At 43.1% G+C, this 19,179-nt stretch overlaps 1 protein-coding gene across 1 annotated transcript in view; it reads left to right on the forward strand.

The window, feature by feature from the left end:
* The window catches only part of gse1b (Gse1 coiled-coil protein b), a 168,361-nt gene that overhangs the window by 37,809 nt on the left and 111,373 nt on the right, over positions 1-19,179 (forward strand). Inside the window, exon 2 of the mRNA XM_085372779.1 lies at positions 12,069-12,207. Within this exon, the coding sequence (XP_085228905.1) occupies positions 12,069-12,207 (139 nt within the window). The remainder of the gene's footprint in view (positions 1-12,068; positions 12,208-19,179) is intronic.

The following is a 19,179-nucleotide window of genomic DNA, read 5'->3' on the forward strand; positions in this document are numbered from 1 at the left end:
TTTTTATATGTGATATATAAAAAGACAGATGAACAAACCATGAGCATGTTTTGCTCAGATACTGAATGTTCTAATTGGAAACTATGTTGAAAAGTATAAATAACACTACAAAAACACCCAAAGAGTACTCTACTGATTTTAGTAGTGCATTGTTTTAACAGCACCAGACTCACAACTGAAAGTACGTCTGTCTTTACTGACAGATTTGTTTTGCTCTAAGATTTCTGTCTCATGCTAGTAGAGACTCATGTATCCTTGACACAGCACCTTCAGGCATAGATGACCTATAGAAGTCTGGATAGATCACGTGTTTCAAAGTATTACTTCTGAGACCAGTAAACAGATTTTGATGTTTCAGGCAGTAGGAAAGGCAGTTTGGGGGTAAACAAGGATCCTTCATATTGTATATTCTAAAGAAGAATGTAAGTTTCAATTTTTGAAAATATTTTTTCCACATTTTGGCCATGGGAATGTTAGCCTTGAGCGGAGACGGCAGTTTATTTTGGTTTATTTATAGCTTATTTGCTTTTTCAACACAGTCTTGTGGAATTTTGCAAAGGTCATGAAATTTAATCTAGTGATGCATGTTCATGGACATGCATTTTTCCTTTTTTTTTTTTTTGTAAACATCCACATGGACAACAGCTGCCACAGACAGACCGTAGTTTGTGAAATATCTTTCATTCTGTTTGGTAAATACTTACAAAATTGGATTTAATCAATCATCATAGAGAATAGATTACATTTTCATGGCCATTTCACTTCTGCAGAGAGTCTGGGTTTTCCATTTCCTGTTGTCTGTAGAATAATCACTGCATATATTCTACATATGGAAAATGTTTAGACAAGGGATGAGATAATTTATCCATCAAGCTTTTGTGGTTTGACCAGGTGTTGATTCCATACAAGTAAGCATGATGTAGAGGGGAGGGAGTTCATTTGACAAAATATAATATTTTTCTTTTTTTTTAAACTACATTCCTAAAACAGTGACTGGTAGACAGTACAGCAATTAATTGATGGCGACACAGGAAGCCCCAAAATATTGCCTGTTATGCTCACAGGCTAACTAATCAATGGGTTCTAAAGTTGTCTAATTACAGTACATAAATAGATACACAATTGCATGTTTAATGCTTACTTTAATGGACAAGAACTGCCATCATGTGAGTTTATTTTCTTAGAATATTTCAGTTGACGAACTGACACAGTGGTGGTGAGTGTTTAAGCATGTCCACAAACAGCCATACCTAAATCTCTTAACAGCTGTTAAATGTAAAACGCACACACACGCACACACATACACGCACGCGCACATCATGTTAAAGCCGTCATGGCCTCTGTGTCCCATGCTGCCAGATGCTCACTGCTCTGCTACTACGTCTGTCTTGTTGCTAGGATACACACACATTCAGGGAGTAGCTCACCCCTTGTCGTACGCATTCTGTTTTTGCCCATACGTTGCCAAGGTGCTGCTAATTGTACACACACACACACACACACACACACACACACACACACACACACACACACACACACACACACACACACACACACACATGCATAAACAGAGAATTTCATGTGTGTCTGAACTGTTTTGAATGAAGAAGCTTTACATGCTTTCTGTGAATATTACATCTTTTTTGTTAAATCATCCATCCTTGGTGTCAAATTCAAGTTTGAGAACCAGCTAGAAAGCAGCTTAAATGACTGTGTTACCACTTTAATTGATTTGGAATTGGCTACTCTTGTTTATTTGCAGTACAGTCCCTGAACAAGAGGGGGCAGGATTTAGAGTGCATTACTAGAGCACGAGCACCATTGGAGGGCGCTATCTGTCTATTTTCATTGCTATTATAGGGCAACATCACTTCATCCTTATCAGTGAGGATACCTCGACAGCAGCTCCTTCTGTCTTCTCCCTCTTTGCCTCACTGCTTGGCTCCTTCTGTGTTGTCTTTTTATCTCTTCCTAAGCCTGCCTCCCTGCTCATCCCCCCACAACCCCTTTTCCTCCCTGCCTCCCTCTTGGTTCCCTTCCTACCACTGCTTTTCATCCTCACCTACCTCCTCTTCTTCTCACTTCCCATGCCTGCCTTTCTGAGTCCCTTACATGGCTGCCAATTCTTGCCCTCTCGCCTTTTTCGCCTCCTTCTTTTCATTTCCTCTCTCAAATTCCCCCTCCTATCTCACCTTCCCACAGCTACAGTAGATGAGATCCCCCTTTATAGAGCCTCGCTTTCCTGCCTCCCTTCATCTCGTTCCCTCTCCCTCTCTGGCTCTCTCCCTCCCTGCATTCACCACTCTTGCCCCTCAGGGTTTTGTTCTGCCTTAATCAGAAGCTTAAGTGTTGCATTCTCACCCAGACAATGCCTGCCATTCAGTCTGGGTTTGTGTAAATAGGTGTGCCCTGTTAGTGTGCCAGCGGGCATGCAATGCCAGCCTCGCTGCGGTAGTGGTGATCACCAGTAGCCCCCAGCTACAGGAGGCACTGCTCCACATGCACACATTGACAAACATACACACAAACTAGCAACAGCGGGAGGTGGAAGAGAAGGAACTTGCTGATGGCTGCCTTTGAAGTGCTGCCATCCAACGGCATGGATGGCCAAAGCAACACACACAACACAGACAGTGCACTTGGTCAAATGGAGTGCAGGGAGAAGGATTCTTTTCATAATCAGCCATTTCTCCCCTCCATGTTGGCATTTTGCTTTTCAGTTTATCTGCTTCTGACTTGTGGTCTTGACTTATTTGTTGGTCTGTGTCAAAAACAGCTCTGTGTCATGTTTGGTGATATAATAGCAGAATAGTGACTACAGGGTAATGCGTGTAGTGGCTGCAGGAGCCCAGCAGCCTGTTTCTTGGCCACCTGGCAAGCTCTTTATAGAAGGCAGTGTAGGCCTCTACCCAGCTGGATGCTGCTTGCTCTCAGACTGCTGTGTCAAATCCAGGGAGCCAGCTTCCTTCCAACACCAAACCATCTGTCTACATTCATGATGACACTCTACCTGCAGATGGAGCGAGAGAGACAAACAGTTTTTTTTTTTTTGGATGGATATACAAAGAAAGTCTTTGATGTTATGTGCGAGTAAATTGTGCATGTGTGCACCAAAGTGCAGTACGTGCACATCCACCTAACATTTTATTTTTTGTGGGTTTTTTATGTATGAACTTCAATCTTACACAGAGAAGGATATGGAGTGATAAAGGAGATTAAAGAGAAAAGGGTTGGCCGGACATATAAACATAGACTAGGCAGATGAAGTGAGCCCACACTCGCCCATGCTATCTATCCTCCTCAGATGGCCATTTGGGCTCGTTAATCTATCGCCTGGTAACAGAGACAGCCTATCAACAACAGCCACGCCCCTCTGCACATGCTCATAGAGAGGGGCTCATTTGGATCTTTGAAGGGAAAGCGCGCACACCACACTAAAATACACACAGAACCCCCCACGACACACGCATGCATGCACACACACATATAGAAAACTACCCACAAATCCTGGCCTGTCATTGCTCTCCATTGTTTGGCTGCGGTTGCTTTCTCCTGGTGTGACTGCCAGCAGATGGCTACCACTGAGCTGTCAGAGTCGGCCTGGGGCCCACACACAGACATGGGCGCGTACACACACACACACACACACACACACACACACACACACACACAGAAACACTCACTCATACAAAGAAGGTCTTATTGCACACTGAACATATGCACAGTGCCCACTGAATGGTGCTAGTGTTGGCTGTATAACACTACTCTAGTCCTGCTTATACCTCAATTTATATACTACATATTTGGTCTCTTTTATTCTCTCTCTGTTTTTCACACACACTGGATCCTAATAGACTGTGGAGCCGCTCAGCTACAGGTGCCCCTCATGACCCCCTCTCTGTAATGACTGTGTAATCCCATAAGAGGGCCGCCTTTCTACATTAGCATGTGCAAAGGCCATTGTGTTTGTGTATGCCTGTGCATAAGTAACTGTTGTGAATCTTGCTCCTACCACCCATTTTTTTGCATCTTTGTGTGTACAAATTGTATGTATTTCTGTGTGTGTGTGTTTCTATGTGTGTGTGTGTGTGCAAGACTGTGTGTGTGTGTCACAGTGATTTGATACGTGTAGCAGCAGGTGTCAGGCCTAATGGAGCATGTCATCACAGAGTAAAAGCAGCTGCTCCTGCTCCGGGTCGTCAGGGGTCACCCAGAGGTGAAAGGTCAGGGTCGGGGTGAGAAGTCGGCTGCAGCTACATGACATTCCTCCGCTCGCTAATCGTAGCTCTGACGAATGGCTGCATAGTGGCAGCTGGTAGATAGGAGGCAGTGTGTGTGGCAGTGTCAGAGGAAGACACTGAGAGGAGGATGGAGAGAGAAGAGGGGAGGAGAAGATGAAAAGAGGAGAAAGGAGGATTGTGACTAATCTAACGCGCACACATCCGCACAGCCACGCAGAGCGAGTATTGACTGCACAGGCCTGTGATCCTGAAGGAGCAGTACATCAGAGAGGACAAGCTCAACAACACAGGCTTTTGTCAATGTCTAAAACTCCACACACATGCACAAAACCTTTACACATACCCAGCGGCGCACATGGATGCATTGTCACTCTCTCTTTCCTTCTCTCTTTCTCTCTGTCATATGCACACACACACACACGGTTTGTTGTGTCTGCAGAAAGCTGGAACTAATGACAGACTTTGTGTTGTGTGTGTGCTCACTCAGCTGCCCCCTGGACACACTTTTACCCACCCAGCAGAAAACAGCCCTTTGTGTTTCTCTCTCTCTCTCTCTCTCTCTCTCCTTCTATCAGTATATCTCTCTCTATCTTGTTCTCGCTGTCTCCCTACTTTCTTCTCTCTCTGGAGAATAGAGTTGTTTTGCTGTGCTCTGCTGTATATATTACCTACTGTATATATTTTCTTGGCGCCTGACAACAGATATATGAGCACAGCAGTGGGTGTTTTTTTTTGGCTGACACCAGCCATTCACATTTCCCAGTAAATGGTGCAATAAAGACTGCACATAAAAAAAGACATTTAAATGCTAACATGGTTAATATTGAACCTTAGATATGATGGGATAAATCACGGGTAGATAAATCGAATCACTGTGTTTTGTTCTTTTCTTTTTCCTTCTTTTCTTTTCTTTTTTTTTTTTTTACAACTTGTGCATACTTCACTTGACTGAAAACAGAGTGAAACTGATTTTACAACACTACTGAATGTGCTGACTGTTTCTCTGAGTCATAATTGCACCTTAAATGTAATTTAATATAACTGTTATACTTAAATTTTCCAGTGTTGCACAGTATATCATTTGACCAGCTGAGTCAGTTGTGGAGATGATTGTTCGCTTTCACAAGGTTTTTGCTTTATTTACATCTTATTTGAGGCATTTGTGCACATGTAACTAAAGAGTTCGTTTATTTTAGGAAGCTAGTTTTAGAGACCAGTTAATTTCTTGCTCTCTCAATGAGGTGTGCAATGATAACTTGTAGATCATTTCTTTACGTAGGCTGTTTTTGTTTTGTTTTTTAAAGTAGTGTCATTAGTCCACCCACATATGTGCATACCCCTTTACCACTGCTTCCAACCCTCCCTTTGATTTTTTAAGCCACAGTGAGCAGCCTATCTGTCACCATCAGTGTCTTTTTATAGACTTTATCTCTGTCTGATTTGTATCCTTGCAGCTTTGTTTTGCTTCATATCAAAATACCATCGAACACCAAAGGTTTCTATTCATAATGTCACAGTGCTGCCCAGAGGAGTGTTTTATATTGACCCAAGTGTCTGTCTTCATGTTGGCTTCTCTTGGTACCTGTATACAAGCAGAACAGGCAACTGCAGTATAGATGCGTTTCATGATGTGATTTTAAAGAACAGCCTGATCCAAAACGTATGTAGATAATGATCATGAGCCCATTGCCTGGTTTCTTAATTAAATTTATTCATATAATGATTACAAACTGCTTTTTTTCTGTCACACTTTCACTTAAAAATAGATTTTAACATAATTTTAAGTACTTTGTTTTCATGTAAACACAAGGGACCTGATTCTGATTCTGTACTAGATGAATGGAAATATGAGTTCCATGTGCGTTAAGTGTGTATGTAGTTAAGCTACACTTTAAAAAAAACAAGTATACTGTCAAATGGTCAAGCTTGTTTTCAGTCCGACAGCCAACTGAAGTAGGAAGAAGCCAATCAATAGCACTTACCCTCTTCCTTCTAGAGATCCCAACAGATTTGAGAGAAGGATGCAGTCCTGCATTATGCCCAGCTGGGTGTGTGCATGCTTGCGTGTTGGCATATGAATGATATTTTGTTGTTAGAGCATTGTGACTGAGGCTGAAGAAAAATGGATTGCATTCATGTAGCATTTGATACATTAACTCAAGGACACACTGCATTGCCGTAAAGCAGCATTTCTCTTGATTTATTGACACCCATCTAGTTTGTTTTCAACCCACAGCTTGAGACCTAACTGCAGGTTTAACCTTTCTAAGCCTCAGTTCAAATAACTGAAATAGAAGTGCAATACTGTAACTTTGACTTTGAATTTTGGAGATAAACTATGAAGGGCAACAGGAGGGAGTAAAATAAACTATACATGCTTTTGTCTGTACCATATATGCAGTACTATAAGCACTAAATCTGAATGCTCCCCTGCTCCTGCTCAGCAGTGTAGTATGACTTGCCTTGAAGGGGGTGATACTGTGTATCCTACATGGGGGTCAATAAAGTGACACATTGTTATTGAGTCACTTGTACCCCTGCATCCTGCTCCTAGGGACAAATAGACCCAGGAAGCAACTGAATGCTTCCCTTCCGCTCTCCATCAGGAAACACATCTTTTACAACCATGACATCACTGACATTTGAAGGGCAGGGAGATAGTGAGGTCAGATCAGCACACACACACAAATCATCTGACCTACAGGATCTTATGGTCCTGGGGAGTTACTTTTACTTTATTTGTGCGCCATAAAGATGTAGTTTGGTTAAAGACATAATGCTGATTTAGTCTGGTGCTTAAGGTGTTTGCTGAGGACAGGAGACCAAGATCATACCTAACATCAGTTTTCAGGTTTGTGGTAATGACAGGATGACTTTGAACTGACCATGCAAGACGTGGTCTTGACATAGAGTCTTCTCATTTCACGGTTATTTGAATATCAGGCATATTTTTTTATTATGCCACAAGATCAATGTTTTTATTAGTGTTTAAATACACTTACACACACTATCAAATATGAATTTATTTTACTTGGTGTGAGGCTTGATTCATTTGGGTTTGCTGTCCATCTGCCTTTAACTGACCCAGCCCTGACCTGTGTTTGGGCCCTGGGCCTCCTCGCAGCTACCGTATGGGCTTCTGTGCATTTTGCTTGTGTACATACGTGTGTGTGTGTGTGTGCACGTGCACGCGCGCATGTGAGGCTAACACAGGGCGGTAGGGTGTAATTTGAGCCCCAGGCTAGGACAGGACTGCTGCACAGTCCATCCAGGCAGAAAAAGCAAGACACGGGAGCCTCGGGGTGGTCAGAGAGAGAAGGAGAAAGAGAGAGAGGGTTGGACATCTGAAAGAGTAAGAAGTGGGAAAGCTGGAGAAAGAGAGAGAGTGAGAGAGAGTAATGGACAAAGAGTAGCCAAGCTCTTTTTAACTCAGTCTCCGTGGAAGAGAGATGTCAGTCTGTGTCAGTTCGCTCCACTAACCAGCCTGTAGCAGGAGAAACGGATCTCTCCCTCTCTCCATCACACATTCTTGTTTTCTCTCCCTCTCACTCCCTCCCACACTATCTCTATCTACTTTCTTCTCTCATATCTTTTGCTTATAGCTTTTCTGCCTCAGTTGAGAAAAGCAGAAACACTCCACACCTCAGGGGAAAACAGCAAGACTAAGGAAAAGACCAAGCAGTGAACCAGTCGTCTCTAAAAGGCAGGCAATGTATAGTGCAGGTCTTCTCCTGATCACACTACGGGTGAATGAGGACGGGCCGCTCCAAATGCTGTAGACTAAAGCCCTGAAGGCAGGGCATGCTGCTGGCTCTGCTGCAGCGTTTCCTTCGGTGCTGTGAGGAGGGCAGCACACAGCTCTTCAAACACAGAAGGGATCAAGTCTTCAAATCCCCTGGAAATGTCAACCACGTTTGAGGAAATGTCAGTAGAGCTGAGAACACACGCAAACACACATCGAGCGGCGTGCGCACACACGCAGACACTCACGCCAAAAGCCACGGCAAGAAAGGCAATGTGATATAAAGCAGTCATGTCCCGTGGGTGAAATCAGCATCATCTCATCGTTTTCACAGATCTCAAGGGAGAATCGCTTTATGCAACTTAAAGGTGTTGATTCCCAAAAATGTTGAAGTTTTAATCCGTGGCATTTTCATATGAAATATTTCCTTTGCTCTAGAAAGTTTAACGATTCAACACAATTGTGATTTAACCGGTGATGCCAGGGTAATAAAGACAATAAGTGGAATTGTGTTTTTAGTCTAAAGAGCTTGGAAAGAAAAGCGACAGGACTTCTTTGAGTTTCATCCGAGAAGCTTCTTCAGTTACTTGAAAGTCTTTCAAAAGTCTGGATTCAGTATCAGTTATATCTTCATGTATTTGTAGATTAGCATGTCATGAGTAATTAAAAGAAAAAATGATGTTCACCCACTTTCTCTCTTACTCACACTATGTGATAATACCATTAATTTTATATCAAGCCACATCTAATGTCGATCCTCATACCTGATGCTTCAGGTGATCTCATCTGCAGCCACTGACATCATCCTGTGTTAGTATTGATCTCTCGTCATTCCCGCTGACTAACTTATTGACATCCTCAAGTGTATTTCCTGTCTAGACTGTCAGCAGTGCTTAAGGATGGCCCTGCACCCTGGTGACACACACACACAAATGTGCGCACACCAGCTTTGCTTATTGACGTATCCTTTTGGTCCCCCCCCCCCAGTCCTCCTCCTTAATGAATCTGGAAGGTGCTGAACTGCAGATGTTGTGCAGGGTTTAAGTATTGATGGTGCGGACGTGACTAAAGTGCTTCTCGCCGAAGAGGCCTGAGTTAGCCCACAGTGAGTGTGGATGAGAGAGACAGAGAGTAATTATCAAAGGCTAAATGTCTTTTTGAGTGATGTGCACATGTGTTGCCTCATCACTCCCTGCGTCTCACTTAGAAGAAGTGATACAGACTCTAGAACAAGGTGAGTGGATGCGTGCAAGAGGTTGTGAACGCTGTTTAGAAGCTGACAGGTGATATGTAGGTTAAGACAGGCAGATAACTGCAGAGGTTGTGGCTCTCTTGACTGAAAAGCCTTTTTCTCTAAGACAGTAATAGAGGCACACAAGCATGCACACTTTTCTACATGTAAGCCTGCGTACCCTCTGGACTGTTTATCTTTAGCTGCCTATCAAGATCTGCTCTCAGCTACTAATGTCTTGTGATCCTTGGAGGGCGTACTATACTTCACACTGCAAGTGATTTGTGCTGGCAGGCTCTCTCCATGTCCTGTGACATCATCCATTACTAACACCCTCCTTACCGATTAGAGAGATAATGCTGAACTCTGGAATTAACCTCAATTAGTACTACCTCTGTAGATCTTTCTCATTTCACCTCCTGACTCCTGCTTTGCATCTTAAATGGCCTTGGTCTATTTCTGGTCTATTCAGAAAGCATATGTCAACATAAGTGTGCATGCATCTTTCTTATTTTTGGCAATGCAGCATAAATGTGTGATTCAGATTTACTGTTTTAGTGATTGATGGAGTTGGCGAGGCACTAAGAGGTAGTTACTTGTAGTTTTTGTAAAAATAAATTAAGCTTTTGCTTGGGTTGGGTTGGATGTGCAATCAATTGTCTTCCTCTTAAATTTCCCATCATTTCAATTTGTGTGACACCTTGGGAACAAACAAAGACATGTGTCACAGAGAATTCCTTAGCCCTAGCTGCACTTTGCAGTTAATATGTATTAACAAATATCAGCATGCCAACACATTAAACGGATTAAGAACAAATCATGAATCGCTACATTATTTGCTAGTCATTGAGAAGGTAACACTTTGCTTAGCTTATAGCTGTGTATGAAAGCACTTCTGCTGCTGTCACAGGATTATGTTGTGTCACCAAGACATTGTGAAAATATATAGCTTCCCAATATTTTGGGTCTAACTGAGCCATTTTAAGCCTTTGATGCCAACATCTAAATTAGCATCAATGAGTCCTGTTATCTTGGCTTTTTCTTTGAGGGTTGGATTTTTAAGTGCTGCTTCCTGCCATCCAGTTTAGCGGATGAGAAAAGAAACAATATCTGAGTAATTAAATTATGTAGGCTAATGTCCTTGACTAGATATAAAAGTTCATGCCCTGCTAGCTGCTTCTCTGTGCCCTTCTCCTTTCTTTTTTTATAGTTTTACATCCACTTTAGGGAGTTCATAAATAAGCCATTTACTTGTGCCTTTTAAACAAGAAAAAAAGACACCAAAGTGGCTGATGAAAGAGAGTGAGTGGCAGAAAAGGTTAGGAAACACGTGAGCATGTTTGTTGTGTGTGTTGTCTGGAGTAGAGTTAATCCACGGGCTCAGACATGACTATTTGCCTGCACTGTCCTCCCCCTTACTTTGCTTTTAAGGTGTGTAGAGCCTTAAAGCATACCCAACATGCCTGATGAAGAGGCTAAGATAAGATATAATAAAGCAGCAAAGAAGTCAAAATACCCAGTGACATTCTTGCAGGTTAGACAGGTGCACAAAAATACAATGGGATGAGAATCCTAATACCTCAGTGGCATATCCATAACCAAAAGTGCGTAGGAGAGGTGAATCATTGGCTTGAACAAAGGGTGAATGTATTGTTAAGTGAGGTGTATTTGAAATGGTTTTTAACTGCTAGTGTGGCACAGGCAGCTGTCTGGGCCTGAAAAGAAGGCCCGTGGGCAGATTTGAGAGAAGCGGTTGAGCTAACAAAAAATCCCCTGACCAGTATGCGAATTTACATACAGGCCAACTGCCAAAGCACTTGTCAGTTTGTTGTGTCATATTTACCGTTTTGGGTTTGCCCACTCAACTTGTAACTGTAGGAGGAAGCATTGACGCACCTTGATGTTTCACAAACATCAACAAATGTCTGTGAATACATGCAGTCAGTCAGGCGAGCACACACACTTAAATAAAGGAGGAAAAAGAGACTCTAACTACTCCCCCCGGCTCCTCATGAGAAGTCATTAGGAATGTGTCTGTGTATTTTATTTTTAGCAGTGTGTGTTTAGGAGGGGTAGTGGAGTCTCGTCAGTCTTCAGGGCCCTCCTCTGCTCTGTCGCTCCGTGTCTCTGTCTCCAGCTGAGAGCTATGTATATTTCATAAGCCCAGGGTGCCTTTTTGTCTTAAGATGTGCTGCACCTCCCCTGCCATCATGGTCTTTTTTTCTTTTCTTTTTTTTTTTTTTAAAGTCTTTCCCACTCTTCTCTCTCACCTCGCTGACAGCCACCCTCTGCTTCTCCCTCTGCTTTTCATGGTCAGCTTGTCTCTCTGCTGATGTCTCATCCATCTTTCCTCTTTCAGCTGTGGAAGGGGGCAGAGTAGAGCACGTACAAACAGACTTGGTCTGTCAGGAAAAGTCTCCCTCTGTCTCGCTCTTTGATTCTGTCTGTCTGTCTCTCTGTTTTGTAGCTCTGTCACTTCAGGGAAGGGACATTTCTTCACCCAGAGCTGCATCCCCCTTCGGTTGTTGTCTTTTTATAGCAGAAATCTGAGTGCTGTGACAGCAGCTAAAAATGTTTGCAGTCAAAATAGATCTGCAGTTAATTGCTATATTTGCACCATCAATCTCTTGTTGTTGTTTAAAGTTTATTACAATACCAGTATTTCTGCTTTAGCCCTGATAAAGTAAGAACAAGTATGTTTTGCAAACATTTCCACAGCATCTCTCATATTGTGACTTTCACAGGAGGAGAATCTTTAAACTGAGTTGTTGTTGATGGTTATTCCAGGAAATGTATTTAGACTTAATAAACTCCTCTTATACCTCGGTACCCTAACAGTCTTTCTATGTTTCAGGGTAGTACTGTGATTGAGGCTGCAGCAGGAGCCAGTAAGGAAGTGGACGCAGGTTCGGGGCCCTCACAAACTACAGGTGACTACACTCCTCCTCGGCCACTGACCTTGGAGGCAGAAAGAGCAGACCGTCAGCTTTCCAGTGAGTATTGCAAAACCCACTTGTTCCACTGGTTTTATGCTTCCGTCTTCCCTATTTCCATCACTATTGCTTCTCTTTGTTGTTTTTCTGTTTTGCTTAAAACACTGAAGCCTTTTATTTGTCTTTTACGCACCAGGGATCTGTGATTCAAAGCATTTCACTTAACACTACTGTGATTTTACAGAGCTTACTGCACTATAAAGCAGTTCAATCGAATTTCCTTTTGCCATTCTCCAGCCATTAGCAGTATTATCTGACTGACTGATATGTTTAATATTGCATTTGTTGATCTTGTCTCTGTGTGTCTCCTGTGGCCAGAACTACTCGAGAGTCTGTCACTCAGAACATTCAGTAGTAAACACTCTGCAGCTAGAATGAACCACACCCTCGAAATATATACTCTTTACTTGGTAAGCAACTTATCTGTGCTTACTTTTTCCTGTGTGAGGTATCTGTGTGACCCTGCTATGTAGCAACACAGGAAGTGGTGAGACCCCCGGAGTGAATGAAATGAGATCTTTGGCAGTTCTGACACTCTAACCGAAAAGTGACAAAAATTACTTTTGACTTCCTCTCTTCGTGCTTGTCCCACCATGTACTCTTATACTTCTGCCTTTTTTACACTTTACAGCCCCATTTCACCTCATCCGTATACCAACAATACGTATCACCAAGCGTCATACATTAACGGCTTCTTTTCCATCGTGTCACATCACAAATATCTATCGATACAATCTGCCAAGTGAGATTATGGGACGTGAAGATGATTTGTCTGCAGTTTGTTTTGCAAATGTCCCAGGCGTTTGATCTCTTCACCATCCTTTGAGTGCATTGTTTTATAGCAGCTGCTCCAAATCACCAGCAATGCAAACCTACAAAGCCACCTTTTTTTTTTTTTTTACAAAGACCCTTTTTGTTATTAACTTGAAAATTTACTTCTAGATAGATTAATCAAATACACTTTTCAATCAGTTATTGAAATTGTATGCTTTGCATCAGTTCACATCTCCTTTATAGTGCATTTAAGTGGTGCTTGACCCGAGGGTTAAGAGGATGGGACTGCTAAAGTAATGCTGGAAAATGAGGTTGAAGATGTCATGATGAAGCAGGCACAGCCACAAAAAAATTGTGACTATATGTCCTGGGGGAGGCCATCACAACAGAGGGGTTTGGAGCTCAGTGTGTTTATGTAGAAAGTGCTGGCTGCCTCCTCTCATCAGTTTAGCCAAACTGCCTTTTAACTGAATGCAAAATCCCCTTTTTCTTCTCTCTTTTATTTATGGAAATGTTTACACTAATAAACATCACCGTCTTGTACGTTTCTTATCTCATCCTCCTCTTTTCCACTGTCGCTTTCTTCAGCTCTCTCTCTCTCTTTTGCTCTTTCCTGCTCAGGCCTCGCTTTCTTTTTTCCACGGCTATTTCTGTTTAGCCACGAGTGCCCTGTTGTCGTTTACAGAAACCATCTAAAGCTCTCCTTCTAACTAAACACACAGACACTGTAGCACCACCACAAAGGCACTTGGCTAAACAGTCATGACAAGGGGTGGGGGGGACCTCACATCTACAGACACACACGTAACATTGAATGATCCTCCCTGTGGTCTACTGTGGTATGAGAACGGGGTTTTCATGAGTTATTTAAGCCCTCTTCATCATGCGTGTTGCGCTGCAGCTCACACTGACATGACACGGCCCATTTCCTTCTCTCGGGCCAGAAACGTGACACAAGACACGCTTTCCGTGTTCACACAGAATAGAGTAAAGAGGTACACAGGCAGTCATGATCACAAGGCTGTAGGGTTTAAATCATTAAATGTCCCCATGCAGCAACCGTAGTGACGCTATAGCGATAGACTGATGATCTGAGACAGTTCCTACTGTCCACTGCAGTCTGCACTCTCTGCTCGGTCACATCATGTCAGAAATATTTCAGAAGGAGCCACTTTTCATTTCAAATGCTCAAAACCATTGCAGTGAACCCTCATATGGAAGGAAACAGAGGGTTTGAACTGGGCTGACCACGATGTGCTTCATGCTTGTGGACCCTTGATTTGATGAATACTTCACAACCCACTCAGAGCAACTACACAGTCAATACATCGTTAGTGGTGAGGAAGGACAAAGGTAAACCTCCTGCTACACTAACTGCACAGATTTCTAATAGAGGGAGTGACACGCAGGACTTATATAGCCTATATAATAGTAAGGGTATATGGAGTGGGAATCTGTGGTGCTATTCTCTTCTTTATCTCAACTGTTGGAGCATTTATCCGTCTCACAGCGTCTTTGATTCCTGCCTTTGTTAGCCTTTACTCTGCTCTGTTCCACTGTGTCAGAGCAGCCTTCTGTCCTTTTCACACTCAACAAATCCATTCAGAAACATATGCCTTCATGTTGTTGTGTACATATGTATATTTTGACAAGGGAATTACGCATGCTGATTGCCATGAGATGAGCTGTGAGTGTGTTTTGATCGCAACAGCACAGCTGGACTTGGCAGACTTGGCAGTTGAGTGCACTTGGCTTTTGGCCAGTTCAATACAATCACAATTACCCACAGTGGGAGCATGGAACACCCCTGAAGGTAGGGTGTGGGTACTGGTTGGGGCACAGAGGGTGGGTACTTAACAGTCTTTGGCCACTTGCATCTGCTTGGAAAGACTGAGCTTGTTGTGTCTGGTTAACATTCCACATTAAGAGTGTTAGGGAAGACAGCAGGTTGACTGCTCAAACAGTCATGCCACAACACAGTAAGCTACACATGCAAACATTAAACAAAGCCGGCTGTAAGAAGATGATTACAGCTGCACTTTCCCCCATCTTTTGTCCAGTGGACAGATCGGCATGTGTATGTAAGGAGCAGTGCAAGGAATAAGAGAGCAAAGAGGTTACACGACTGAGGCGCTGAGGGGTGGGGAAGGAGAGGATGGTGAGCTGAAGATGTGGTAGCAAGGAATGCGCTCAATAGAGGACGACTGGAGGGTGACAGAGGAAGCATGGGGAGGAATGCCACTGCTTGCTCCCCCTCCTCGGCTCCCTCTCTTTTCTTCTTCTCTTTTGTCCCCCTCTGTGGGGATGGGAGGGTGGGACAACTTCAAATGACAGTGACAAGCTTGCCACCGCTTCTATGAAGCACAGCAGATGGGAAAGTGTGTGTGTTTGTGTGTGTGTGTGATTAAAATGCCGCTGGAGACTGGGGTATACTGAGTCTCTTGGCAGCACCACACTTGGCAAAGTGCCACTTCTCTGCCCTCTTTTTCCAGCCCATCAGAGTGGGCATTGAGATGTGTGTGTGTGTGTGTGTGTGTGTGTGTGTGTGTGTGTGTGTGTGTGTGTGTTAAGTGAGAGCAGGCAGTCTCAATAAACAAATATTAATTCACAGTGTTTTCATTGTTTGTTTCATTATCTTTTCTTCAGGGTCTTGCAAACTGGATGGCGTGTGTTGCATGTTTTTTCATTCATGTATCTGAGTAATTCAGTAATGATCATAGAACTTTTGCGAAACAGAGCCCTGTTCTGCAGTGTGTGGCGCCAGTGCTGGCGTGCATGGGGGAATTAGTGAGGAGACAGTGGGTTTGGCAACATGCCATGGTTATTAGCCACTCGCATGGTGGGCATGAGCTTATGCCCCGACTCAATCACTCACTGTGTTTGCATTTGTGTGTTTAATGTGTTTGCTCCTGTGCGTGTATATATGCAAGTCGAGCATTTGTGTCGGGATTCTCCTCTGGTCACACTGACCTTATTGTGCAGTCACTCCTGGTTGATTTGTATCCCTTCCAACACATTCCTTTCCCTGAAAGGCCGAGAAACGGGCTGTTGACCCCCTTTTCCCCCCATATTCACCGTCTCTTTCTTTCCATCGCTCTCTCACTTTCTCTCCTCTTCCCTCCGGATGGGTTTGATTTAGTGACTGTGGTTTTCCAACCAGAGCCTGGGAGCCTGAAAGTGTAGACTTAGGGAAGAGACCTATAGATTCGGAGCATGTCATTACTTGGCCATAGCTCATCAGCAGATACATCATCAGGCTGGAGCTCTATTAGATGTGAGCTGATGCACTAAATGATGGCAGTATCTAAAATTGCATTGTTATTTCTGGGTGGATATTTAGCTCTATACTGCATATATCAATATTCCTACCTACCTTGCTATCCTAACACCATCGGGGAGGCAATGTTTGGAATCTGACATTCTTTCTGCACAATGACAATGACACAGTTAAGAGTGATAAAGAAGTGTCTTCATCAACTATTCCTGCAACAAGCTTGTTGCCAGTATGCCCTCTTCTGCAGCTCTCTTCTCTCCCTGTCTCTTTGCCTGACTGCCTCACAACAGATAGGCTAACTTTTGGCTTCACAAGGGATTCAACACCTTCTCTCCAAGGTGAAAGTCCCTTGCTTAACTTTTTTCTTGTACAGGCACTTGCTATATTCTACTATTATACCACTCACCACAGCTGGTCTTAAAGGATTTGTAAAGCTTGATCTGCAATGCTTTAAAATGACCTTAAACTACATCAATTACAATATGTTGAAATGCATTGCCAGTTTTTATCCAAAAAGCTTAAACCCCATGTTATTGAGTAAAAAAATTAATAAATTTATGTTGTTTTTGAAAGTGTTGTTTTTTAACTTCAAGTAACTAAACCTGTTGCCAGTACTGCTTGTCAACATTGTGATTCCCTTTTTTGGACTTGAGAGAAAATATATTTAGATGTATTAAGATATACTATATTTACACACTGAGACCACCTAATGTGAGGTGGAGGCCCAGCGTGGAAGCCATCAGGCAACGTTCAAGACAGCTCAGGAAAAAAAAGAAGAAAAAAGACAGCTTAGTGAGAGACTTCCAGGCTCTGACCTTTGACCTCACATTGAGAAAGGAAGCAGGTGTTCAAGCATGATTAGGCCTGATGTGCTAAAAACTGGCAGCAAGCTTTGTAGAGGCTATCCCAGCTGTCATAGGGCAAGAAAAGGAGGAAGTACACTCTAGACAGGTCACCGAGCCTAACACGGAGAGACAGACAACCATTCTCAATCACATTTGCACCTATGGCCAGGATCACCAGTTAACTCAACATGTCTTTGAACTCTCGGGTGAAGCTGAGTAACCACACAGGCACAGGGGGAGGATACAGAGGAGCCGCAGCCAGTCGGTGGAGTCAAACCCAAAAGTTTCTTGTTGCGAGGTGACAGTAATCATCTTTGCACCACTGTGCCCTCCGACATTATCGAGAACATGGGAGAAAAATTAGAAAATCGAGCAATGTAATAGCTCAACTAAAGAAGTACACTGCTGGAATTAATCCACAGTGGGTACAAGAAAAAGTGAGGATGTTTTCTATAGATGAAAATATTTCATTAAAGTGTACTTTTGCCAGTGGTGGTCATCTAATAACAATATTGAATTAATTTTTATTTGGGCTTTTGTCATGTTTTTTTCTCTGTGTGTCACCTTTATTTATATCACCTTTCCTCTCCAGCCCTTTTTGCAACCCCATGACTTTAATCATCCCTTTCTCCCATCCAGCCTTCATGTCTCCACTTCTAGCCTCTCTCCTTCCTTTCTTCCCACTCTCTGATCCCTCTCTCTTTCCCTCCTTTCGAACTGTCCTCTGCTGTCAGGCGACTTGGCTGAGACTAAGTGCTTTTTGCTGTCTCTCGGCAGGTGGGACTGTAATAAAGCTTGTCAGTGGGAGGCATGGGTCGCACTGTCACATGCTCTTTGGCTCCCCTCTGTAACTCCCTCCTCCATCTTCTTCTAGCCCCACTGCTCCAACAACCACCAGCACTCTCTGCCATGATCTTCTGCTTTTATTTTTCCTCTCTCATTTGTCTGCCTTTTGTTCCCCATTTTGTCTTGCTCTTACCCGAAACTGTGCTCCTTGACTTGTCTCTCATGTGTCTCGCGCTTGCTCTCTCTCTCTCCCCGGTTTCCTTGCCAACGGCACTTTCAGGAACATGATGAAGAAGAGCAGCAACAGGAGACACCCCTCTCGACATAACAACCAAACACACAAACCCTCACACACATAGGCATAACGCACACAAACGGGCACAGACACACAAGCAATCCATATAAATGACTCCAGGTGAGGTTGTATTGTTTGCCCAGCTGCTTTTCCTAACCACCCTCTCCTGTTCCTTAGTAAACCAGCAGGCTATATGGAAATCAGCTTCCTCTACACAAAACAGTTCTCTGTTCTTTCGTGTCTTTTTTAAATGTTTTTGCTTGCGGTGTTTGTGCTTGCATGTTTATGTATTTGCGTGTGCTTGTCGTACACTCAAAGGGCAAGAGAAGGTTAGCACTTGTATATTATTTGCATGCACATTTTTCAGAGTAACATAAAGGCGTGTTCTTGATCTGGTGTATGGTTGCGAATGCTTGTGTAGGTGTGCTCCCTCTAATTGAAAAAGCTCGTACATAGTCTTTCTTCTTCTAGCCACAGGATGGCATTACAGAGCCCCTTCTTTAAAGGAATCCTTCCCTTCCACCTCCTGCCAGCCACAGTTCATTCACACGCACACTCTCACACACCCACATGCACACACATACGCACACAGCCCTCTTTAGTCTGTGTTAGCCCAGGCTTGTGTAAGGTGACAGAGTGCAGTGAATAATTTAGTCCTGGCCATGTTAATGGCTGACAGCGAACATGGCCTCTCCTCTCTGCCGTTGGCCCATTACTAGTACATTCTGTTTCACTTTCTCTCCTTCTTCCTCCCTCTCCTATCCTCCTCTATATCTTCCATTTATGTTGTTCTAGTGAAACTATATATGTGTCACGTTTTCGCCTTTATACGACTCTGTACATGAAAATAAAGAAAGACTGTAAACTCGTCTTATAATGGTGCCCAAGAGTAAAAATGTAAACGTGTAATGTACGTAATGTAAGTGAGTTTGATTAAATATTTAATATGACTTTATTATATTGTGTTATTTTATTATTTTGCATTTGTCAAAATGTTA

The sequence above is a fragment of the Diplotaxodon limnothrissa genome, linkage group LG1, assembly GCF_057381915.1.
Source record: "Diplotaxodon limnothrissa isolate DT_005_m linkage group LG1, D_limnothrissa_male_GT1.1, whole genome shotgun sequence".
Lineage (NCBI taxonomy): Eukaryota > Metazoa > Chordata > Actinopteri > Cichliformes > Cichlidae > Diplotaxodon > Diplotaxodon limnothrissa.